General features: G+C 43.0%; 1 protein-coding gene across 2 annotated transcripts in view; it reads left to right on the forward strand.

Moving 5' to 3' along the window:
* CACNA2D3 (calcium voltage-gated channel auxiliary subunit alpha2delta 3) overlaps nt 1-25,640 on the forward strand; it is a 958,335-nt gene that overhangs the window by 836,754 nt on the left and 95,941 nt on the right. For both annotated transcript variants that reach the window (XM_030926087.1, XM_030926131.1), the window contains 2 exons: nt 15,359-15,420; nt 16,742-16,786. In XM_030926087.1, coding sequence (XP_030781947.1) covers nt 15,359-15,420; nt 16,742-16,786 — 107 coding nt within the window. The remainder of the gene's footprint in view (nt 1-15,358; nt 15,421-16,741; nt 16,787-25,640) is intronic.

Consider the following 25,640-nt stretch of genomic DNA (forward strand, 5'->3'; position numbering starts at 1 on the left):
TTACCTGAGGCTGAAGAGAGAGGGGGTTATTTAAGCATGTCATCATGCAGGCATTTCCTGAGTCACCCAGTCCCATCTGGTCTTCTATCATCAGTCCAGGCACAGGTCAGTGCTATGGCCTCCTCATTCCAAGAGAAGGTCACTTTGGAGTCAGTCGGCAGCTCCCTGGGCCTCACTCTGAAGAGCCTGCGGGAGCAGGGAACCCTTCCCCCGCTGAGTTGTCTGTCTGTGGCCTCTGGGAGGCTGTCTCCTTTCTGGCAGTAGCAAGGCTTAGAGCAGGGATGCTCTCGGATTCTTCCCAGCAGTAGGAGAAAAAGGACTGTGTGGAGCAGAATACTCCTGTCTGCTCTGGGAGTTTCCAGAGTTAGACCCAAGGTAGGAAGGCTGATGCCTGCCCGGACATCATGGTGTACCTCTTTCTCTTGGGGTCTACCAGCCCCTCGGCTTCCCTTTGATTCTCTTCCCTTTCCCATCCAAATCATCTTTCCTGGGCAGCTTATTCAGGGGGCTGGAGGTAGGGTGTGGAGAAGACAGGGTACAGATAGGACAAACTGGCCCAGGCAGTTCCCCTGTTTTTCTTCCTACCCTGAGATTCCCCAGGCCTCAGCTTTTGAGAGTCAAAAATCCAGAATCTGCTTCTTTGTTCTCTGGATTCCTATGTGTCCTCCCTTCCCTGAGGCCTTAAGCATGGAATGCTTTAGCTGAGGGAATGGAGAAAAGCCAGGGGGTGCCAGGAATCTCCGGGAAGAAGTACAACTGGGTTTCAGACTTATTTCTCAGAGAGCATGAGAGGCGCTGATTAACCTCCTTGTGTCTGGACCACAGTGCATTTGCTCATTCATTTACTCATCTAGCTTTTATTGAATGCTTTCTGGGCACCACCTATGCTTAGGGAATATGAGAGGTGAAGAGAAAACTTCCCCTTCACCTTCTGAAGTTTTGCTGAAAATCAACTGACAAAAGACAGATTAGTAGGAGAAAAGACATACAAAATATATTCGAACGTATGTAACGTGGGGAATCACAGGAGAATGATTATCCAATAACCAACCCAGTGTGGTACAGAAGCTTACATATTGAATATACATTTTTCATGGGGACAGGGGAGATGGGGACCCACACTGGAGGAGACGGGTGGACATTAGGGAAGGTGAGGGGCAGAGCTGCACAGGAACCAAGGTTGTCTTATTATGCAGATAATGTCCCCCAGGTAATCTCTTGGAGCTGCTCTGAGAAGAATAGCTGAAAAGTCTGTCTGGGCCGGTGATGACTCCCACTCTCTTCTCTGGTCATTGGTCTTTCCTGGTTATTTGATGAGATTTCTAGGGCAGGGGTTTAAGACAATTACATTTCTTTTGGAAAAAAAAAAGAAAAAAAAAAGCTCTCTTGGTCAGATGAGGATATTCCAAAGAGAGTCCCTCCCTGCACTTAGGATAAGAGGGGGAACAAGACTAAGCTAGAGGAACCTTGATTCTGAGGAAGCTTCTAAGGTCTTTCAGCATGTCAAAGCTCCAGTCTTTGGGATATCATTCTTTGAGTCCTAACAGAATGTTGGTGGAATGGAGAAATGTGTAAATTGAGGGACACTGAGATCAGACAGCCTGGCTCTCCCCTGAGGCCTCTGTCTACTGAGGGGGCTCTTTTGGGTGTTGGCCCTGCTGAGAAGGAGTTGGACTTGGCCTGCCAAATCAGACAGGAAAGTGCCAGCCCCACCTCGCAGCCCACCCTCAGGAGACCTGACCAGCTCAACCCGCTCACGAAACCAGATGAGAGTCAAGGAGCAGTCGCTTAACAACAGAAGATGGCTTTTCCAGCCTCACCATCTGCCTGATGAAGGGACAAAATTGGTATTCTTCACTCTAGGGCTGACTTCCACATATTCTAAGGTCCTGAGATTCCAGGAAATGAGAGGGGAAAAGCGTTTGATTACTCCGGAGTGCCATCTGCCCCTCCTTAATGTTTCCCTGTCTCCTCCCTCCCCTCCCTACTCATAATCACCTCGTGTGCAGCTCTTCTGAGAGGATCTGCATTGGGCCAGGTCTGCTACAGCTGGTAACATCTGCCACCCAGGTGTTTGACTTTGAAGTGGGTATCTCCCTGGCCAGAGGGAACCAAGCCCAGTGGCTTGCCTTGCCAGGCTGTTTTACTGCATGAGCAGACTCATAAGTGCATGGTCTTCCCTTGGCTGTTCCTGGTGTAGCCATCCTTTCCATGTTCAATGAGTTGGAGATTGTCGGAAAAGAAAGTGATGGTCTTGTTGACCCACCACCAAGGGGACAATTTTGCTGTGGCAGGCTATCCCCAGAATAATCACCAGTTTTTGTTTTAACCTTCCTGTCTTTGTCTTTTAAAGGCCAGGAAGTTCAGCTTCCTAACTTGCATGGGCCACATGGTCTTAATGTTCTCAACCTCTTCAAACTCATTACCAACCTAGGATTTTGTGCACAGCTAAAAATGCTTTCTCCACCCTCCCTCTTCAACTGGTCTTAGGCTGTCATAAATTCCTGCTCATCCTACAGACCCTGTCTCTTTAGTAGAGAGTTGTTTTTTTTTTATACTTTAAGTTCTAGGGTACATGTGCATAACGTGCAGGTTTGTTACATATGTATACTTGTGCCATGTTGGTGTGCTGCACCCATCAACTCGTCAGCACCCATCAACTCGTCATTTACATCAGGTATAACTCCCAATGCAATCCCTCCCCACTCCCCCCTCCCCATAATGGGCCCCATTGTGTGATGTTCCCCTTCCCGAGTCCAAGTGATCTCATTGTTCAGTTCCCACCTATGAGTGAGAACATGCGGTATTTGGTTTTCTGTTCTTGTGATAGTTTGCTAAGAATGATGGTTTCCAGCTGCATCCATGTCCCTACAAAGGACACAAACTCATCCTTTTTTATGGCTGCATAGTATTCCACGGTGTGTATGTGCCACATTTTCTTAATCCAGTCTGTCACTGATGGACATTTGGGTTGATTCCAAGTCTTTGCTATTGTGAATAGTGCCGCAATGAACATACATGTACATGTGTCTTTATAGCAGCATGATTTACAATCCTTTGGGTATATGCCCAGTAGTGGGATGGCTGGGTCATATGGTACTTCTAGTTCTAGATCCCTGAGGAATCGCCATACTGTTTTCCATAATGGTTGAAATAGTTTACAATCCCACCAACAGTGTAAAAGTGTTCCTATTTCTTAGTGGAGAGTTCTTTAACTCTACCTCCAGTTTAGGTAATTAGTTCTCAGAGTAATCTTAAGGTAATAGCCTAATCACGTAAGCAAATCAGTCATCATTACCTAGGGGAAGACAGAACCAATTTGAATATTTAGATGCATTAATTGGTGCAAATATTCTACAGTGTTTAGGTAGTAAATGACTTACCCTGATACCTCCAGTTTGCATTTTATCTGACAGAAAAGAACACCGGGAGCACACTACATCTTACAGTTATGGAAACCTCTTTGCCTTTGCTGTATAGGTTGAAAACAGGGGTGAAGGTAACTTCTTAGTAGGAGACTTGAGGCCCATAACTTTCTTCTATGACCCTTGCTCTTCTCCAATATCAAGTTTGCAGGGTGTTATTAGGATTAGCAATAAAGTTTTTTAAGCTTCTAGCAGACACCTGGCACATACTAGAGGGCTTCATAAATGGGATTAATAATTATTATTACTACTGCTATTATTACTATGTGATATTCCTATGAATCACGTTATAAAATAATTTTCTTTTTTTTTTTTTAGAGAGACAGGGTTTCTATACCCCAGACTGGAATTCAGTGGCACAATCATAGCTCAATGCAGCCTCAAACTCCTGGGCTCAGGTATTCTTCCTGCGGAACTTAGACGATAGGTGTACGCCACTGCACCCAGCTAATTTTAAAAAATTTTTTTGTAGAGATGTGGTCTCATTCTGTTGCTCAGGCTGGTCTTGAACTCCTAACTTCAAGCAATCCTCCCATCTCAGCCTCCTAAAGTGCTGGGATTACAGGTGTGAACTGCCACACCCAACCCTAAAATGATTTTCATCATGGAATAAGTCTTAGGTAATTTCGAGACATACCTGGTGAGCAGAGAAGTATGCTTCATTAAATAATTTATTTGGAAGCAAAAGCATGTTCAAATTTATCAAATTAATATGACAGAGCCTTGAGGTCTGGTGTGTGTGTTAGGAAGGGCTGGTGGGGAAGTGCTGTATCTGGCCAGATTCAGATGCAACTGATGGGTCTTTGGCAAACTCAGGGGTTCCAGGCTTCACCCAGTCAGGAGGGGTTAGAAACAAGATCATACTTCTCCATCCCCAGTACCCATTGCTCCATGCAAGTCCATCTGTCATCTCTCACCTGGTAGGATGAGCACTCTTGACCCCTATGCAGTCTCCCAGACACAAACCATGCATCCCAGCAACTTCCCCTGTAGATTTTCCCAAAGCACAAATCTGTTTTTGTCTCAAATCCTTCCTTCCCCTGATGAGAACTTTTTCATTGCTCTCTCTTGCTCTTGGGACAGAGTCCAGACCACATGGATGGCAGAGGTAGATCTCTGGAGAGACCAAACTCCCTGAGAATAATTGATATCTCCATCCACATCACATGCAACCACCCCGTGTGTTTCACAAGTGCCTGCCTACGCTGGGAGCTTCTCTAGGTACAGGGAATACAGCAGTAAACAAAGAGCCTCAACCTCTAGTTGGATGGGGATGAAACACAATAAATAAATAATATAAAATATCACTTTATGTCAAATATTGATAAATACTATGAAGAAGCAGGTTTAACTGCTGACAAGAAAACCAGCAGAGTATTCCATGTATCGGATGGGTGTGGTGGCTCCAACCTATAATCCCAGCTGCTCGGGAGGCTGAGGCAGGAGGACTGCCTGAGCCCAGGAGTTGGAGGCTGCAGTTGGAGCTATGGTTGTGCTGCTGCATTCCAGCCTGGGTGACAGAGCAAGACCCTACCTCTATTTTTTTAAAGAATATTTTTAGCTCAAAGTCAGTTTATTCCCTACAGCAGTAAGGGAGAATACAACCTTGATAGTCGTAGAAGTGTCTCAGAAAGGGGAAGCCAGGTGGATATTTACAGCATTTTGGAGTCTGGATGGGCAGGTCTTCCAATGTAGGGATCTTGTTGGGATTGGGACCTCTCCTGAGTAAAGCAATAGTTATTATCTTTCTGGGCAAGAATTTTCTAGAACTAATAGCAAAGTCATGAAAGTCATGTTGATGGAGGTGGCTTTGGTCCCCAGTCCTAACAGTTAAGCTGCAGGACGCAAACTGTCTCAATTCTCTCAGGGCTAAGTACACAACAGAGATCACCCCAGGTCATTGCCTGGGGATGTTCTGTATGACCCCCAGCCTGGAGCTGCCAGATTTAGTAAACCAAAAATATTTTATCTGCCTGGCATGGTGGCTCACACTTGTAATCTCAGCACTTTGGGAGGCCAAGGTGGGAGGATTGCTTGAACCCAGGAGTTAGAGACCTGCCTAGGCAACATGGCAAAACCCTGTCTTTACAAAAAACACAAAAATTAATCGACATGCCTGTAGTCCTAGCTACTTGGGAGACTATGGTGGGATAATCGCCTGAGCCTGGGAGGTCGAGGCTGCAGTGAGCCATGATCACGCCACTGCACTCCAGCCTGGGCAACAGAGCAAGATCTTGCATCAACAAAAAAACTCTTTATCTGGCAATCCTATTAGAGTGTTGTCAGTTTTTCAAATGAACTGTCTATATATTGAGTCTTGTGTTTCACAAGGTACTAGTTGAGCCAAGCTGAGCTCTGCAGTTCCCTGGAGACTGCGACACAGGGTGGTGTTCAGTTCACCACAGTTCCCTCTCAGCTCTGGAGGGAATTTGAGTTTGGGAGCTCCACAGGGGACTCAGGTCCCTCCAGGGAGCTGGGTGTGCTTGGACAAGTTCTTCTCCATCTCCGTGCCCTGTAACATGAGCCTGACAATCAGAGGGTTTGCAGGCATCCCTCCAGCTCTGTGGACTGCCCACGTGGAGATTTTAGTGCTATTTTATATTAAATACAGTCATAAACATCCAACTCAGAGATGTTTGGCAACTATATGTGGCTGTTCTATTATTGGTTTGGAAATGTTTAGAAACTTGACCCCCAATTTTGTTATGGTCTCTTTGGTAACTGTTATTAGGTGGTGACCTAATAAGAAATTATTAACTAGGGAGCTATAACTTGGAAGCTTATAATTTTTTAAAGGACATTGATTTGTGCAGCCCTGATTAAAATACAATGAAGCCTGAGGCTTAAATGTTTTGTTCTGAAAGGTTGAAAGGGTGGGAATTGACTCTAAAAATGTATTGGCTTGAAAATTTTATTGAAATAATATTATTTGAAAAGCTTTGTGAGCATAGAATGATTTGACAAAAACTATTTGATGCTAGCTCCGGCAGCCTGGGAAAGCTGAGGGAATATAGGTTTCTTCAGATGAAGTCTGGAAAAATGCTTCCAGATTACCTCAGGGGTGAAAAGAAAATTATTATTCCATTCCACAACCCTGCTAATTCTTTTCAACATCAATCCAGTCAAGTAATTAGAACCCAAATGGAGGAAACATTTATAATTGTCATTTACTCCACTTACCAAAGGTGACTGTTTTGAGAAGCTCTGACAGGACAGAAAAAAAAAAAAATAAAGTGATTATGAAAGAAATGTGTGGCCAAATGGATCAGGCCTTCCTACACACATTCCCAGAAGCCAGTCACAGGCAGCAGGTAGGGATGGTTACAGATTAAAATAGGCCTCCTCAGCAGAGAAAATCTTCTGCTATAGCCTTGTCAATGGAGTGATAATGTGAGCTATTTCTCCTCCATCTCTGTCACCACAGACATATATCATGGAGCTCTTTGTTATTTAAAAGCATGTATAAGAAAGATTACCAACCCCTCATACCACAGGGAATGCTTCAGAAGTGAAATATGCAATCTTTTAGGGGTTACATTTAAAATACCTCCTCCCCTTTTATCATTATATTTCTTCACTTAGACTAGGCTAAAATAATGAGGTGTTTCTGCTGCTCTGAGAATTTTTTTTTTTCTAATTTCTGAAATAATACCGTAGCTTGGAGATTAATGTTCAGGCTTTACCAAGATTACAACAAATGCATATTGCTTTGATCTAAATATTTCTCCAAAGGTTGTTGCTGATCATTCTCCCTTGCCTATAATATTCTAAGAAAGCTTTTGAATTTGCCAGCCTGATCCCCAGGGGGAAAAGAGTGTAGCTGCCTTCCCTTCCTTCCCCCTCATCTTCCCGAGGATACTCTGTTCTCAGTTTTGCCCAAATTAGTCCCAGGATTTCAGTTGTCTTTTTTGTCCAACATTCCATCATGCAATTCATTAACATCTTCACATGAAATATTTAACAGATGAGTTATGTCCTAATTCACATTGCAGTTTTAAATTGTTATTCATGTGGTAAGTCATTTATCTTGGACACCAACAGACCTCTGGAGTGGGCTCATATTTGATGTAAAGAAGGTTGGAGTTATTTTCCTTGATGCTCCAGAACAGTGGCCTTATTCCAAACCCTGGGTTAATAGTGAAATATTCCCAAAAAATGACATTCAGATTCATTGTTAGTTCTATTCGCAATTAACTGTTTTGAAAACAAACAGAAGAAAACATTTAAGCAAACGTGGCTTGGGTAATGGCTATTACCATTGACCGTTAACTAAGACAAGTTGGAATCCAAACATGCCAGGCCTTGTTACTATCACTGCTAGCAATCTTTGCCATGGTGCACAAAGAAATAAAAATTTAGAGACTGTCAAAGTGGGGGTGAGACTGGGTAAGAGATATTAACCAAGACATGTAAAAATACCCAGTGCCCTGATTAAGAAATATGACCACCTAGGAGGCTGATGATCTGGATGAGCATTTATTTGTATAATTCGGGTTTTGGGAAAAGTCACTTGACTCCTAAGAGCTGAAATACATGGGAAATCCTTAGCAGGTATTTTATGTATTATTAACTTGTTGTAGTTGTATTTCCTCTAATGAAGCTACAATTTTCTACTATATTCCTACCCATGGAATCTGTTGGAAGAAAATATCCTGTTTGTAGAACAAGGCAATGCAAGGCAGCTCTTGAATCTGTTTCTCTGCCTGGACACCACAGTGAAATAATTGTCCACATTTGCAATTGTCCAGCAGTAGCCAGGTCATTGAGAAGTTTTGTGGGCAGGTGGTCTGATTGATGTGCACAGGAAGCTGATGGCACCAGTATCATGGACAGCAGTCTTCTTGAGTTCTGTACCCCGACCTTTCTAACCTTGTCCTGAGTATGCATGAGTGATCACAATTCCAGAAGGGGTGAGTGACAGGGCGTCTTCTTCTGTTTTCATTTGCTTTTAACAGAGTGGTAGAAACAGGGTAACTTGTAAAGAAAGGGAATTCACTTCTTAAAGCCTCTTCTCAGAGGCTGAGAAGTCCAAGTTCAAGGGGCCCCCCGTGGTGAGGGCCTTGCTGGTGGGGGCTCTGCAGAGTCCCAGAGAGGCACAGGGCATCGCATGGTGAGGGGACTGAGTGTGCTCACTCAGGTCTCTCTCCCTCTTCCTGTAAAGCCACCAGTCTCACTCTCATAATGACTCATTAATCTGTTAACCCATTAATCTATTAATAGATTAATCCTTTCATGAGGGCAGAGTCCTCAGGACCCAATCACCTCTTAAAGGTGCCACCTCGTAATACTGCTGCATTAGGGGTCAAATTTCAACGTGAGTTTCAGAGAAGAGCAGCATTCAAACCATAGCACAGGTTTTGAATGGTGTAGCACACTTTTCCTTAATCCTGAAGGAAAAAGATTCATTCTGTAAGAGCCTGCTTGGCTGATAGCATGACTTTGTAATGCATTTACTCACTGATACAACACTCTAAGGAACATTTCTAGTAGTGGACAGTTTGCCTTGGTCATAGGTGAATTTTCTGCTCACTCTCAACATGATTGGCATGAAAGATATATTAGCCATGAAACACAAGAATAAAGAATAAAAGCTCTAGGAGCAAATCACAACATGAATGATGACAACGCTATCAACTAGTTAGAGTGTTTTAATACCCATGATTTTATTTACTCTCATTGATTTTTGTCCCACAAAAGTTCTGCTCAGAAGCTAGAGCTGGTGCAACTCTATTGGTGGAGACAGAGAGGTAAAGTGACATACCCAAGGGGACACAGCAGTGATCTTAAAAATAGGGTTTGCAATCAGTTCTCCCAGCAAAACAATTCCTGATTGGAGTTCACTGATGGTGGCAGGATTGTTTTTCTGCCTTTTGGATGAGCTCTCTGTGTGTATGTGAATATACTGTATGGACTTGGAGGGCTGGACAAATGGAAATAGGGGTGTTTGGGTGAGCTTGTGTGCCAGGTATAGTGAGCACTATTTTACAAACCGGATCTGTGCCCCTCCAGTATGTTGCAAGTTGAGGCCAACCCCAGGGAAAATTATTTCTAAATGAATACAATATGAAAAAAGTTGTTTTATTTCTAATTTTATATGTAACATTGTTATTTCGTGAGTTTCAGATTACACTTGAATGCATGTCTATTAACATGATATGAGATGCATGCATGATTTCATCTTGAATGCATTAAACATAATAGCACTGCAAATGTAATTTGTAGTCTCAAGTTTTATAAAGCAAAATAAATAAATCTTGAGGGTGGTTGTTGCATTGATTTCTTTAGGGTTCGTTCAAACTCATTACCAACTTCCCCTTGTAAGTCCAGGTTGTCTCATGCTGGCAGTCCTGTTTGCTCTAAACCCCCTATACCTAAGTCATCTCATTTCTTCTACCTCTGGGGAGTGGTAGTATGAACAGGTTTGTGGAGAACTGTACCTTCTATCCTTAAGGAGTGCTATGGTCCAGTTCTTTTCTATGGTTCCTTCTAGGATCACTGGTCATCATCCAATAAAAGTCTCTGCAATGATGGAAATGTTCTAGATCTGCATGGTCCAGTACCATAGCCTCTAGCCCCCTGTGGCTGTTGAGCACTTGACATCTAACTAGTGTTAACTAAGGAACTGAATTATGACTATTATTTAATTTTAATTAATTTTTATTTAAATAGCCACATGTAACTAACGGCCACCAATTTGGACAGCACAGGATCAGAGCATTCTAGCCTGTCCCTAGATTCAAATATGCTGATCACTGGCATTCTACAAATCAAATGGTCTATGTATTTTGGAGCTTGGATGATGCCCTGCGTTCATTTCTGTCAGCTCTGGGGATGCTGAAGTGTGAATCTCTCTTCGGTGATTTCACTGCTCTCCCCAGGCCTCTACCCCTGGCGGTTGTGTCTCTCACATCTTTTTGTCAATACACCTATCACCCAGCATATACTGGGTTTCTGATAAACATGAGAGAAAGGACTGGAAGAAGGGAGGGTAAAAGTAGATAGGAAGGAAGTTAAACAGTTGGGAAAAGAGGAAGTCTGGAAGGAAGATCCTTTATTGAAGTTTCGATATCTGTAGTCAAGCCTTCTTAGAGTATTGAGAGGAGTTGTGAGAACAGTCACATGGATAGTTCAAAAGAGACGTCAGTGCTTCAGATGCCTGAATATTTCATATGAAAAGATTCTGGGCTCTTTGAGATGACAATTCTTATAACAATAATTTTGCTGTTTTGTTGATTTCCAAAGACCTTCCCAGCATCTTGGGGTCACTGTCCTAGGAGGCTCACCCCATACTGACACATTGGGAAGGATCCTATGGGATAATATTTTCTGGATTGGTTGTGTTCCTGGGTGGTGTGTAAGATATCAACAGATGCAGTTGTGTAAAGGGACTTTGTCTCTATCTATGTGATGAAGATTCCCAGCAGGGAGGGAGCCCTGGGGCATCTGTAATCAGATTGAAGGAGCACTGTGACCTCCAGGGAAATATGTTGATGATTTTCTAGACTGTCTAAAATATTACAAACCTCAGGAATGGTGATTTTATTTTCTGTAACTCTCCTTGGGACTTGAGTTTCACAAAAGCATTTGCTGTCTTTGTTTTCCTTATTAAATTAGCAAGGATAACTTAAATCAATGTACTGTTACGGCTTGAAATGTTGCTGAAAGAACAAAATAGATGGGCTTGACAAATGTCTCAGGTTCCATTTAGGTTATGTGGGAGCTGAAAGGAGAGAGTGGGACTCACTGAAGTAGTCGTGTTTTCTCTGATAAAGGTCGAAAAAGAAAAATGTGGACCAAAACAAAGGAAAATAGTGAAAGGAAGCTACACTTCTGTTTGTGGCAGGTGATATATTTGTTTTTCTAAATATAGCTGGCCATAGGATTCCCTTAAGTATTTTTGTTTATTTGCTTGTCTGTTGGGGGAGAGGGGTATTCTTATTTTTTTGTTGCCTTGTTTTTTGCACTTTAAATCATTTTCACTCTTAAGAAATAATTAGCTCAATCCCATTACTCTCGATCCCTTACACTCATTCTCCCATTTCCCATTTTACAGACCCTTTCCCTAGCACTTCCTCTGCAAGCTTTCAGAGTGGACTTTCTAAAAATATAAACCTGGTCCTGCCACTTCGATACTAAAGACCTTCAATGGCACCAATAGCAGATGTCAGAATACTTTTTCTGTAAAGGACCAATAGTAAATAACTGAGGTTTTGTGGGCCATGCAGTCTCAATTAAAACTACTCAGCTCTGCCATTGGAGTCATAGACAGTATGCAAACCAATTAGTGTGACTGTGCTGCAAGAAAACTTTATTTACAAAAAGAGGCTGGATTTGCCCATTGGACCAATCTCTGGCCTACATGATACTCTTGAAGCTTTGGCCTGACATTCAAGACCTTTTGCCATTTGACCTCAGCCTGAGCAACTGGGTCCCGTTCCCATTCTTCTCAAGCCTCTGAACAAATGATGGTCTTTAAAAAGGTTCTCTCCCTTTCCCTCCCTTCGTGTTTCCTCCATTTGGATTGCCATCTTCCCTAGCTTCCTACTGTTCTGTGAGTGGGCTCTCCATGCCTCACCTTACACAAAGCTCTCACCAGTGCCCCCCAGGCCAAGTCAGCCCCATTCTTTGCATGCTCTGGTTCTTTATGCCTCTAGTGTAGCTTTTACAATGGATCTACTCCTCAACTGGACAGGGAGGGAGCTTAGTACCCAGTGTAGAGGTTAGTACCCACTGAACAAATGGTCGTGAAGTTGATCCATCAATGAAATTGTGAGTCTCTTAATCATAGGAGAGTATGTTAACTTATGGGTAAAACACTGCAAACCCCAGATATGCCACAGGAAGCCAGGGGCCAGTGTTACTGGAAAGGGGATGAGGTCAGCCAGCAGGAGCACAGCTAGGTCAAAACTAGCAGAACAATTGCAGCCGGGACTATCCAGGAGCCTTTGGGCAACAACTTCATGGCACAGGCGGGGGTGTGAGTGAGGAGGGAGGGAAGCAGTGTCTAGTTCAGGGCATCAGGACCAGGACGAGGATGCAGCCTGCTGGAGAGAGATCAGAGAGAAGCAGCCTGCATGATTAATGGGATGGAGGGACTGACTCATGAGAAAAGATGAAAGCACCCCAAGGAGCTGGGGTAGAGTGACCGACAGGGGCAGATGAGAGCAGGCTGCAAGTATGTGAGATGGATAAACACCCAGAGGGGAGCAGCTGGCTTCATCAGGGAGGTGAAGATGAGGGCTCAACCAGAGAACAGGGGTGGGGGTCTCCAAAAGGGCATCGGGAGACTCATGGAAGCTCAAGAGATGACAGGTGGGCCCAAGATAGCTCTGGGCTGTTGGAGGGAGAAGCACCATGGAAAGGCTACCCTGGAGTGACTCTTTCATGCAGTCCTGATGCTCTACCCTGTAAGGCCTTGCAGCTTGCCCTTGGCTCTGAGATGTGGCCTTAGCCTTACTCTCTGCCTGACAGCCTGGTGGGGGCTGGCCGGGGAGCACTGCGGGAGGGGAGCTGTAAAGAGGCACACAGAGGAGGACACATGAACTCATTTCCCACCCTCCTCTTAGATACCAGTTATTGGTTGTCACAACAATTTCGAGGCCTCTCCTCTGAAGTCAGTTTTCAGCCAGCCCCTGCCTGTCTTTGGTGAAACCGGAGATACTTGTTCCAAGCCCAGCACTCACCCCCGCCTGCCAGTGCATCTGATCAGAGTTCAGCCCGGACCCTGTTTCGCATCCTGCACCCTGGCCTGTCAGGCATTTGGAAGATGAGATTTATTTGAAATGCAGCCAACCGCCATCAGAGTGAAGATCAGCTTCCTTCAGGCATTCTCTGAAACGTCCTCCAATGCCGGGAAGAACAGCTTGTGTTGTATAGTCTGGCCAAGTGGCCTGCATCACAGTAGATCCCCAACAGCTGATTTACTAAAGCCATCCTCCACCTTGGCTGTGCGTGGGAATCATCTGGGACACTTATGAAACGTACCCAAGCTAGCCACATGGCTCACACCTGTAATCCCAGCACTTTGGGAGTTTGAGGCAGGCAGGTCACTTGAGCCCAGGAGTTAGAGATCAGCCTGGCCAACATGGTGAAACTTCATCTCTACAAAAAATACAAAAATTAGCCAGGTGTGGTGGTGCACGCCTGTAATCCCAGCTACTAGGGAGGCTGAGTCATGAGAATCACTTGAATCCAGGAAGCAGAGGTTCATCTTATTTTTCTCCATGAAAACAAAAGAAAAATTTTCTCAGTGGTGAGCTGAGATCATACCACTGCACCCTAGCCTGGACAACAGAGTGAGACTCTGTCTCAAACAAACAAACAATTCACACAGCTGTTATTCTTCTATATTTCTCTCTAACTGCTGACTATAATATCACTTGGAAGCTTTTTTAAAAAGCAAGCATATACTGATGGGTCATCTGTGTAGTCAGCATCTTGCTGGGGGCAGGGGTCCAGCAGGGAGCAAGAACAGATCCTCATTCTTGGGGAAGTTGTGTTCCAGAGAACAAAGGACACTAAGGGCAGAGCAGAATGATCCTGGGACACCGACATGGTGCATTTCAGAAGCTTTTCATATTCTGCACATTACAGCCATGCACTGCTCTAGTCTTTATCCTAGAGTCTGAAATTCTAAGTCCAAACACAGATGGCAAATCTCTCCCAAGGTACACACCCAGTTAACCTTTACTCTCAGGGCTTGCTTCAACAATTTCTTTAGGAAGTAGAAATGCCCTTGATAGTTATCAGGGTAACAACAGCCCGAGACCTTTATGAATCTCCAAGTTCCTGAAGCCAGCACAACTATGATTACCCAAATAGGAGGTCCAATATAGTGGCACGCAAAATTTTAAGAGTATTTAAGTGATTTTTTTCCTTACAATTGTGTATTTCTTTTGATGGGTGTTCCAGTGTTATTTAGGTTGAATTACTGTAGGTCTTTAAGCAAAAGAAAGAAATGTGGAAAAATAGATAAGAGTATTGGTGGTATGCAGATATGGCAAAAATTGGGAGGTTATGTGCAGCAGACTAAAGTTTGCAAAACTGCGCTGGGGTAAATGACGTGCTCCAGGGAATTCAGTATTTCCTGTAGTCTCACTCTGCCGAACGCCTCTCAAGTTTTCCCACCAACTGAGGAGCATTTTGCCGTTTTTCCATTTTACCTCCTGAGATGGTTTCAAGTCTTTCAAGTGGTTTGGGCTTCGTGGAGAAAAATAAGATGAACTTCCTCATGTTATAGTTTTGAGGTTCCACTAAATTTCACTTCCCTAAGTTCCAAGTCACATTCTTAACCTCTTCTCTTTTTGGCTGTTTCTGTCACTAGAACTAGCATTCGCTGTTGCTTTAGGAAGCTTTTCACAGACAAAGAAAAAATTACATAATTTTACCAAAGTTCCATGGGAGAGAAGAACCTTGAGATGTGGACTCTAGGAGGCCAGTTAAACTAAGTCACATTATAGTGAAGTGACTCACTTCTGAATACCAGCCTCATGACAACTGCTTTTCAAATGTTACGTCTCAAAAATACATGCAGAGTACACATTTTAGACATGCAAGTTCAAACAGTAATAGCTGATACAGGAACTGACGTAATAGTGATCTTTTGAATTTTTTTCTTTCCTCTTCTCAGGTTGTGTTGGGGTGGGGATGGGGCAGGGGTGCAAGTATATGAATTTTAGAAACGCCAAAGTAACATGTCTCCTTAGAGCCATCTACACTGTGCTGTTTGTTTTGTATCGAGAGTTCTATGAGTGCAGGTAAACTTGAGAATTCTTTACCTGAGAGATAAAATGTTTTAGTTGTATGCTTCACTGTACATTTTATTTTATATGCTTATATCAGCTTCTTGCCATGATGGATAATTTTCAATGATAATCTTAAATAATTGTGTAAAGGGATCACTAATGCCTTGTTTTATTTATAACTTGTCCCAGCTGTAGGCATTCAGATGAAACTTGAATTTTTCCAAAGGAAGTTCTGGACTGCCAGCAGACAGGTAAGTTATAATCGGCATCTTGAAGCATTAGTGACACTGTTATTATACAGGTGTTCACATTTGGGTACCTGGAGCCTAAAAGTGCCAGATTTCCGATGAATGTTTGTAAAAAGAACTGCCGGCTGCTCAGATTACCTTTCATTTCACTGCAAAATAAAGGGCTGTCAGCATGTTAGACACCACATGCTGAGCAAAGCAGGGAATTTGCTCCTAGGAACAGCTTTAATTGTGGGATCAAGATAGTGACCTTCCAAAGGAGTTTTTCTTTTAAGTATTGGGGCCTTTTGTGTGATTTTCATACTGACTTTCTCCTAATCGTATGGTCGTGCCTGGTTACTTACTTATGAATCTCATTATCAAAATTGTGAAACCCTTTACATAACTAGTTTCTCCAAAACATATATCTGACTTCTTTGTTCACAGGGTCTACCTTGGAGAACCTGGGAACATTTTTTTCTTTTTGCTGTGCTCTCTGTGCTAAGTCATCTCGGTGGTATTTGTTGAGTAATTTGGTAGAAAGGGCCACTGATAAGTTGCTTCCATCTGCCCAAGAATAAATGTTAGAATCGTTTATCATCCCTTAAATTAAAATACTTTAGGAAACTATAAACTAAGCAGACAGACAGGGGTTTTTTAAAGTCATTGAGAATTAATGAATTTATATTAAATAATTACATAATTATATTTTTAGTTACCAAAAGATTTGAGATCTTCAAAAGATGTCATTACTATTTAATGACAACATAAAGTAGATAAAAAAGAGCCAACTTCCCCCTCAATTTTTTTTTTTTTTTTTTTTTTTTTTTGAGACAGTCCTGCTCTGTTGCCCAGGCTGGAGTGCACTGGTGCGATCTCAGCTCACTGCACCCTCCACCTCCCTGGTTCAAGTGATTCTCCTGCCTCAGCCTCCTAAGTAGCTGGGATTACAGGCACCTGCCACCACACTAGGGTAGTTTTTGTATGTTTTAGTAGAGACGGGGTTTCACCATGTTGGCCAGGCTGGTCTCAAACTCCTGACCTCAAGTGATCCGCCCGCCTTTGCCTCCCAAAGTGCAGGGATTACAGGTGTGAGCGCCTGCCCCCCCCCCACCAACTGTTTCATACATCTTTTATTTTACATTACTATTTGGAATTGATATTGATTCCAGAGATGGTAGACCAGACACATCATGGAGCATTCCTTTTCAATGAAATTGGGTATTTGAATTCTAGCCCATGACTTGGATAGCTTGTCCTTAAGTAGCTCAGTGGCAGCCACAGCAGACACTGGGATGCCCAAGGAACATAGTAACACATTTCCCTCTGCTTTTTGCCTTCACAGTGTGCCTCCCTGGATGGCAAATGCTCCATCAGCTGCGATGATGAGGTAAGATGGCCTCCTGGTCCTGTTTCTACCCCTGTGGAGAGAAGGTGACAGATGGTGCTTTATGACTGAGGGAATGCCCTTATAAACAGGGCCAGGTTGACACATTGCACTGGGCCAATCTAAAAAAAATAATCATTTGCTTTATTTGCTTTGTTTCTTTTTTGTTGTCATTCCCCACCTCCCAGCAGTTTATGACAGCTGGAAATGTGCTTTAAATGTCTCATGGACAGCACTATTGGAATTTTGACATTTTGTAGGAAATAATACAAACTCCTACTGTTTGAAGCTCACATTACACTTCTCAGACCTTTTTCTACATGCCTTAATCTCTTTCCATCCTTGTAACAACCCGTGAAATAGGTAGGACTTGTTGACCCATCTTACAGATAAGAAAAACTGAGGATCAGAGAAATTAAGTGACTCAGCTAACTTCATGTAATAAGCAAACAAAAAATCTAGGAGTTAAAAACTTTGAAACTCAGAATTTTTCTTTCTAGTATACTGCTTCTCTCCTACAACGCTTTTCTCCTGTTTTCTTTTCTCTCTTTCTTTCTCCTCTCCTGTCCTCTCTCTCTCTGTCTCCTCTTCTCTTCTCCTCTCCTCTCCTCCACACCCCTCTCCTCCCCTCCCCTCCTCTCCCTTCCCCTCCTCTCCCCACCCTTCCTCTTCCCTCCCCTCTTCTCCCCTCCCCTCTTCTCTCCTCTCTTCTTTCTCTCTCTGTCTTTTAGGAGGAGGGATTTTAATCCTACACATGCACAATGGAAGAAGAACCTGTGCCACTACCCAAAGTGCTTCCATCTGCCTTGTGTTTTTGTACCATCCCATCCCATACCCTCTGCCCCATGGAGCAGGCAGAAGCATGGTGGCCTTTTCACTTCACTTCTCCTGAGGTAGCCTTTCTCTCTCTGCATCAGCGAAACAGCAGTCAATATGTAAACCAGACCTTATAAATAGTCACATATTTATATTCCTTCTGGTTATCACGAGGACTTAAGAAATCCTAACCAAACAATTTCAACCCAGAAAACATAGATTAGGAAGTAGATTTCAAAAAAGTGGACAAAGGAAAAACAAGTAAGGAAATATAAAAGGAAGTCCAGGATGAAGTTAAAACAAAATGCTAGGTCCCAGAAGATCTGGCTGCTGGTTAGAAAATCATAATCATTGTATGAGTCACAGTATCAAAAAAAAAAAAAAAAAAAAAAAAAAAAAAAAAAAAAAAAAAAAAAAAAAGAGGCCAGTCAGCAAAGTTTTCTGCAGAAGCCCAAGTTTTTGTGATCATCAGATCAAAACTAATTTCCCCTTAGGAAAGAACACTCTGTAAAGTTGTATGGTCCACACCCTTTTCAGCAAGTTCAGGGATAATTTTCGTAGGATAGTGGAGTGGGCCTCAAGCCTCTCCCATGTCTTTGAGACATTTATTGTCTTACTGGAATGCTCAGCTCAAGAACAACACAACTCAATAGTAATAGTGATTGATCAGTGTCTTGAGGCCCTATGTTAAGCTCTTCACTTGCACAGTGGGTATAATTATGAATCCAATTTTACAGTAAGAGGAATGAGGATGGTTAGTTGGTTAGTTGGCTGATTGTACAGATGGTTGGACAAGTGGCTGATGGTTAGGGCAGTAGCTTGGATGGTTGGTTGGCTCATTGGTTGGTTGGTTAGGTAGTTGGTTGGTTGATTGGATAGACAGTTGGATAGTTGGTTAAACAATTTTATAATTAAAGCCAGAGACAGTAATCTTCCCAGAACCCACACTGCCTCAGTGCATCCTCATATAAAAACAAGTAGAAATGGATTTCCGCTTAGAGTTGGAAATATCTAATATATGTCCATTATTCAATGACTGCTTTCACAGGTGGTCTAACCTGGTGGTTAAAGGCAAAACTATTTACACTGACTAGCTTCGAGTTGTGAGTCTGACAGTAATAAAATAAGTGACCTTGGGCAAGTTTCCAAATCTTTCCATGCCTCAGTTTTCTCAGCTATACAATGGGAATAGCAATATCCACCTCACAGAGTAATGGTGAAGAATGAAGAGATAAGATATGAACAATGCATGGTATGGCTCCTGGAAATGATAAGCATTCAATAAACGTTGGTTATAAATTTAAAAAAAAAAAAAAAAAAAACTCTGAAGATGTTTTCTTCCATGTTGTGGTTTCAGGTTGCTGGATTTAAAACCTCAGACAGCAATGGTATATACACTTTAGGCAAGTGACAATTTCCCCTGGGCATAGTGAGCACGGGCTGTGACCTCTTGCTCACTACTAACAATATTCTTTTTAGCAACCGTTGGGATAAACCCCAATTCAAATGTCATTTAAAGGTTCACATGCTTTGAAAATGAAGCCTTGAAGTTGCCCTGATTTCTGAACTTGATCTGATGCTCAAATGTCCTGAGTTTGTACTTTGAAGCTGTCATCCATTGTCCTGTTTGACTCTTAAATTTTGGCTCCAGGCAACCAATTGATACTGTTTTAAATAGAAAAGTCAGCCCTGCCTTCTCAGCAAGGCCCCTCTCCATTGTTTCAGCAGACTCTTGCCATGTTTTATTCTCTTTTTTGTAACTTTTAATTAGGCATATGAGACCATATTCCTCCTCTCCCCCAACTGCCCTCGAATGATCAGGTCCCCATTAAAAACAGCTGTGGGGGCTCATTAAGTTCAGTGCTTCTGGCTTCTCCATTGCACTTATGACCTGCCCAACTCCCTCAGGCTTATCAGACAGGCATAGCCTTAGATCCACTCCAACCCCTTTGTCTCCCCCATCAATGCGCTCTCTGGGCCTTGGCAGGAGTGCCCTGGCTGGTAGGTGGAGCCAGTGTGCCAGATGCTCTGCCATCTTGTAGAGGTGCATCTTTGGTTGGTCCAGTCAGAACCTGAGCCATGTGACTTGGAGGGCCTGGCTATGGGGCTGACTTTTAAGGAGCTCCATTTCACCCAGGGTGAATGTTAACTTCTGAGCCATCGAGGCAACAGTTTACACACTCACTCCTTCCTTCAAGGCATCTTTACCAAGCCCTTCTTAGGCACCTGGTGCCTGGCTGAGCACTGGGCAGGCAACGGGAAGCAAAGTCAGAAAATGCCCTGCTCTCCTGGAGCTTACTGGTTAGCAGAAGAGATAAACTTATATGATCAGCAATTGTGATAAGTCCTGCAGAGTAAACCGACATGCAGTAGTCAGAGAAGGCTTCTCTGAGGGGGTAACATTTAAGTCAAATGAAGAAGGAGATGACATTGAAGACAATTCCTGAAGCCTGAGAAGAGCTTTGCAAGCAGAGAACACCACTGTAGAGGCACCAAAGTGGCAAAGGGTCACTGTGGTCAAGGAAAACACAGTTAGCATTCGGGACAGAAGGGAGGAATGAGGGTCATGTTCATCTCTGATCTCAGTGTGACCTGTAGGTGCTAGTGTTTCCTCACTGCATCCAGTATCTTCTTCCACTCACCTGTGCAACACTTCTCATCGCCTGATGAGAGTACCAGGAGTTGGCAAAGACGGTGGAAGGTGAGAAGGTGTCTCCTACTGAGGCATTGGAAGAGGTGTGAGGGCAGTGAGAGGATCGAAAACTTCATGATCAAAATCAGCTCTACCCTTTCTTGTTCCAAAGGAATAGAAGCTAATAACCCCTATTAAAAAATCTCTAAGACTTTTTGAGGCCTTGTAGGCATTTCCTCTGGCATCAGAAAACCGGCTTGAATTATGTGACAGGGCGACGAGAAGGGCTGCCTCCAGGCAGCCAGGCGCCTGCCTGCATGTTGGACCGCCCAGCTCAACCAGAGGGTGGGTTTGAGGATCATTTGAATAGCGACAGAGGACAGGGGGGCACAGGTGGCCCCTACCAAGCACATCTTTCCCAAGTGATCCCTCTGCAATACATTTTTTCAAAAGACAGTGTTTTTGATATGATCATTAGTTAATGCAAAGATAGAGCAAATGATGTGAAATAAGTGTCAAGCGTATTCCACAATGGAAATATTAGGGATTGGATCATGAGACCTGGAGAAAAGTAGCAAGGAGCGGCACCTTCCTGTGCCTGAGGTACAGAGATTCAGGTCCCACTCTCAGATGCAAGAACCTAATGTGTGTGTGTGTGTTTCTCTCACCGTCTCTCACCACAAATGAAGACAGCAGGCAGGACAATACCAGGTTTCTAAGTGAGTTGTTTCACCAATCAAAACAAACAAAAGGCATCCTTCCAAACAGAAGGCAAAAAGCAACAAAGATCAGCCCATGACCAGGACCTCCTGCTATAAACTATGTAACAACTTCCCTTTCTGAAAAACTGTGAAGTTGTAGCATTAGGATACTTGTAAAAATGATACATCGTAGGTGACCAATAAACATTTGCTGAGCAGATGGAAGCCTGTGTTCTTGGAGGACTTACTATGCACTAGGTACTATGCTCCGTACTTCACATGCACCCTCCCATTTAATCTTCTCAGCAACATTATGAAATAGTTGCTGCTATCTCCATCTTTCAGATCAGAAAACAGATTCCAAGTGTTAGAAAGACTTTGTTCGAGGTCACACCCATAGCAAATGTCATAGTCTCTGATTCTCAAACTGTTGTCTTAGCCGTTAGGCTAGTACCCCTTCCAGGTACGCAAGGTTAGTACTGCCATTTGTCACTCCCAGGCACCCTACCCTTCCAATCTGTGACTGCCCAATTGCCATGGCCTGGGTTTAGGCTTTAACTTCAGGTATCTACCTGATCCACCTCTGTGACTAAGAATCAGACTTCTCTGAGTAATACTGAGCCATCCGAATAGTTGCAGGAAGATGCCTTTTTTAAAACATCAACTTCCCTCTGTGCTCTCCACCCCAGCCTTTAGTGCTGCATTTTTAAAACAACCTCATCCCCAGATGTTTTGCCAAAGGTATTTGTGGAGTAGGTGCTTACATGTGTCTGTTTGAGCTCCTAATTTCTCCAGGCTCTTCAACTTCTTAGTGCACCCTTGGGGCAGGGTGACAGATAGACATCTTCTAAGATGTTGGGCTTAATTTGGGAGAAAAGGGTAGCACAGTGAGGGAAAGCTGAGAAAATAGTTCCCCTGTTTCCTTTTATTGGACAGGTCATATGGAGATGGCAAGTGAATATTATTTATTGTAAAGTGACATGGAAAAAACAATTGATCAGACTGGATTCTAGCTAATTCTGTCCTGATTTATCCATAAACCCAGCACTCTGACTCCCTAACTCCAATGGGCTTACTCCACTCCACTCTACTTCTCAATAATATTTTAATCCAAGTGGTCATTGACAGGGAGGTCTGTTTAGAAAGTCATCTTGTCACTCAATTTGCCTTTTAATGTTTACAGTTAGACAAAGTAACAGCAGTGTCTATAAAGAAAATGTGGCTCACACCTGTAATCCCAGCACTTTGGGAGGTCAAGGCAGGTGGATCACTTGAGGTCAGGAGTTTGAGAGCAGCCTGGCCAACATGATGAAATCCCATCTTTACTAAACATACAAAAATTAGCCAGGCATTGGGGTGTACACCTGTAGTCTCAGCTACTGAGGAGGCTGAGGCAGGAGAATCACTTGAACTTGGGAGGCAGAGGTTGCAGTGAGCTGAGATCACGCCACTGCACTCCAGCCTGGGTGACAGAGTGAGACTCCATCTCAAAAAAAAATTGCAGTGGCACCTTTCAGATTCAGTGACCAAGGTCTATGTCGATGACACAGCACCCTGCCTTGGACGTGTAATTTTCCTCAGTGATTTGTAAATCCCAATGTCGGCAGTACCTGTTTCTTGCTTGATATGGTGTACAAGTCTTTTTATACTCAGTGTGACCTTGAAATTCCAAGTTAGCCATAAACAAGTATGGTAAGGCATCTTCTCTGCTGCCAAATTTCTGTCCTGGAATCTTAATATAAGAGGGAAAAGTTGACTTAAAATAGTGTTAAATAGAAGCATGATACAAGAAATAAATACCAACTGGTACTCAGTGTAGAAGAAATAAATGCTGTTCCCCAGCCCATGCACAGGAAATGTGGCTACTTTGCTGGGGAAGATGTGAGGCCCAGGCCAGGCACAGTGGCTCACGCCTGTAATCCCAGCACTTTGGGAGGCCAAGGCAGGAGGATCACTTGAGGCCAAGAGTTCAAGACCAGCCTGGGCAACATGGTGAAACCCTGTCTCTATTTTAAAAATACACAAAAAATAGCTGGATGTGGCAGCATATGCCTGTAATCCCAGCTACTCAGGAGGCTGAGGCAGGAGAATCACTTGAACCCGGGAGGCAGAGGTTGCAGTGAGCTAAGATCACACCATTGCACTCCAGCCTGGGCAACAGAGTAAGACTCGGTCTCAAAAAAAGAAAAAGAAAAAGAAAAAAGTAAGTGGCCCCCTTTGGTGGAAATGGAAGCTTGGGCATGTTGTCCTTCAGGAGCCCTGGCCAGTTCTCCGCCTTGTTCCTCTTCCCATCATTGTCTGCTACGATGTAGAGCAATCTTACCAAAATGAGTGGTTCGTTAAGTGTATTTTTAGACTCTAGCCTATAATGGACTTATTTTTTTCTTCCATAGATTATTCCATAGCAAGTTGCAGATACGGATAGAAAAATCCCCCTAAGCTTTGTCTTGGTTCAGATATTAGCTTAAGAATTGCTATGCCTAGGGAGTCTAGGAACCTATAATTGGGGTTGATACCACTTGACCTAACTGACCCAGATGTCAGTCTCTTTTATTGTTTTTACTTGCTTTCAGCCACAATAATAACACCCCAGATATTTGGTACATTGATTTTTCTGCCATTTGTTGTGGTTTCCTTTGGTAGCAGGTGTCAGCCAAAGTCTGTCTTAGATATCCATAGAGTTTAGATATAGATATAGATATAGATATAGATATAGATATAGATATAGATATAGATACACACATACACATTATATAAAGGGATTGCTTTTTTCAAACAAGGAAAGCCTTTCTTGAGCAGGCAGCATCCCTAGACCCTAACTGTGTCCTGCTGTCTTTTAGAAAGTAAGGGTGGGGGTCAGCCAGTAGAAGGAGTGTGGGCTTTGGAGTCCCATAGTAATGGACTCAAGTCTCACTTGTGTGTATGTGACCTTGGAGAAGAGAACACCTCTGGGGCTCAGTTTTCTCTTCTTTCCAAGAGAAAAATCCCCTGCTTGACACTGTGAAGTGAGGTTTTCATGAGTTGATGTCCTCCTGTAGCTGCCATCCTCCTATTCTTCTTCTTACATTCTTATTGTTATTATTATTAGTGACAGTCATGTTTTATGAAAAACCTCTTTGTGTGATAGTTTTCATCTGGTATTCTCCCAAGGTGGCCACTCCCCTATTTTTGCAGCTTGGTTTTCCAAGTTCTGAGTTAAAACAGTGTTTGCCGCTGCTCCAGAGCTCTCAGCTCTGTTGCTTCCACACCAGAAGCAGGAGTGGGAGGGAGCAGGGCAGACGCCTGAGAAGTGAATCTTCTGATCTCCCTTCTACTGCTGCTGGCTGTTATGAGGAGCATCATAAGGAGGGCCTCGTTCTAAGAAGAAAGGTCAGAAAAAGAACCAAATATTTACAGAAAATAATAAAACATTATTTTGAATATTTTTCTCTAAATAAAGTGGAAAGTATGAAACTGGGCTTATTTTCTAAATAAATTTAGATTATATTTGCAACTGTACTCTAATTTTCCACAGAAACAAATGGGGTTTAGGGGCCAAGAGTTTAGTGTTTCTGATAAGATGATAAAATACCACAGTATGAAGTCCTTCACTTTACATTTGATTTTTCTTGGAATGAGCACAAAAAGGGTCAAATACAGTAAAGAATTTGATCAATTTTCCCAGGTACTTTTCTTAGTCCTTTGCTGTTGAAATTATTCTCTTTGGAAGTACGTCTTATGTCTTCTTTGTGGCAAGTATTTTTTCATCTTTCTGCCTCTGACAAATTCTGATGTACCAATGGCTTCCTGTGTGATTGGAGCTGTTCAACATTACTTTTATGGACTTCATGAAATCTTGCCTCTTTCTCAAGATGTTCAATTGACTTTATAATCTATTTGCCTTGTACCTGTATTGCATTGCTCAATATTTACAATATTAGGCAAACAGAAAGATACTGACCAAAGATGTAGGTCTAATAGCAAGAGTATTAATTAGTTAGAGATGTTGGAATAGGGACTAAGTTTATAATTAGGAGTAGAGGTTATGATGATTGATGATTTGTGGCATTATATGCAACTGTGGGGATTTGAATATTGACAATATCTGAATATGGAGGCAACTTCTGTACTCAACAGTATTTACTGATTCAACAGAGGTTAGCCTCCCCTTGCCTCAGTGTCTGTATCCGCAGAATGAGCATCATGATGTTACTGGAAAGGGATCCCAGTCCAGATCCCAAGAGAGGGTTCTTGGACCTCACACAAGAAAGAATTCAGGGAAAGTCCACAGAGTAAAGTGAAAACAAGTTTATTAAGAACATAAAGGAATAAAAGAATGGCTACTCCATAGGCAGAGCAGCCCTGAGGGCTGCTGGTTGCCCATTTTTGTCGTTATTTCTTGATGATATGCTAAACAATGGGTGGATTATTCGTGCCTCTCCTTTTTAGACCATATAAGGTATCTTCCTGACGTTGCCATGGCATTTGTAAACTGTCGTGGCACTGGTGGGAGTGTAGCAGTGAGAATGACCAGAGGTCACTCTCATCACCATCTTGGTTTGGGTGGGTTTTAGCCAGCTTCTTTACTGCAACCTGTTTATCAGCAAGATCTTTATGACCTGTATCTTGTGCTGACCTCCTAACTCATCCTGTGACACAGAATGCCCTAACCATCTGGGAATGCAGCCCAGTAGGTCTCAGCCTCATTTTACCCAGCCCCTATTCAAGA

The sequence above is a fragment of the Rhinopithecus roxellana genome, chromosome 1 (assembly GCF_007565055.1).
Source record: "Rhinopithecus roxellana isolate Shanxi Qingling chromosome 1, ASM756505v1, whole genome shotgun sequence".
Classification (NCBI taxonomy): domain Eukaryota; kingdom Metazoa; phylum Chordata; class Mammalia; order Primates; family Cercopithecidae; genus Rhinopithecus; species Rhinopithecus roxellana.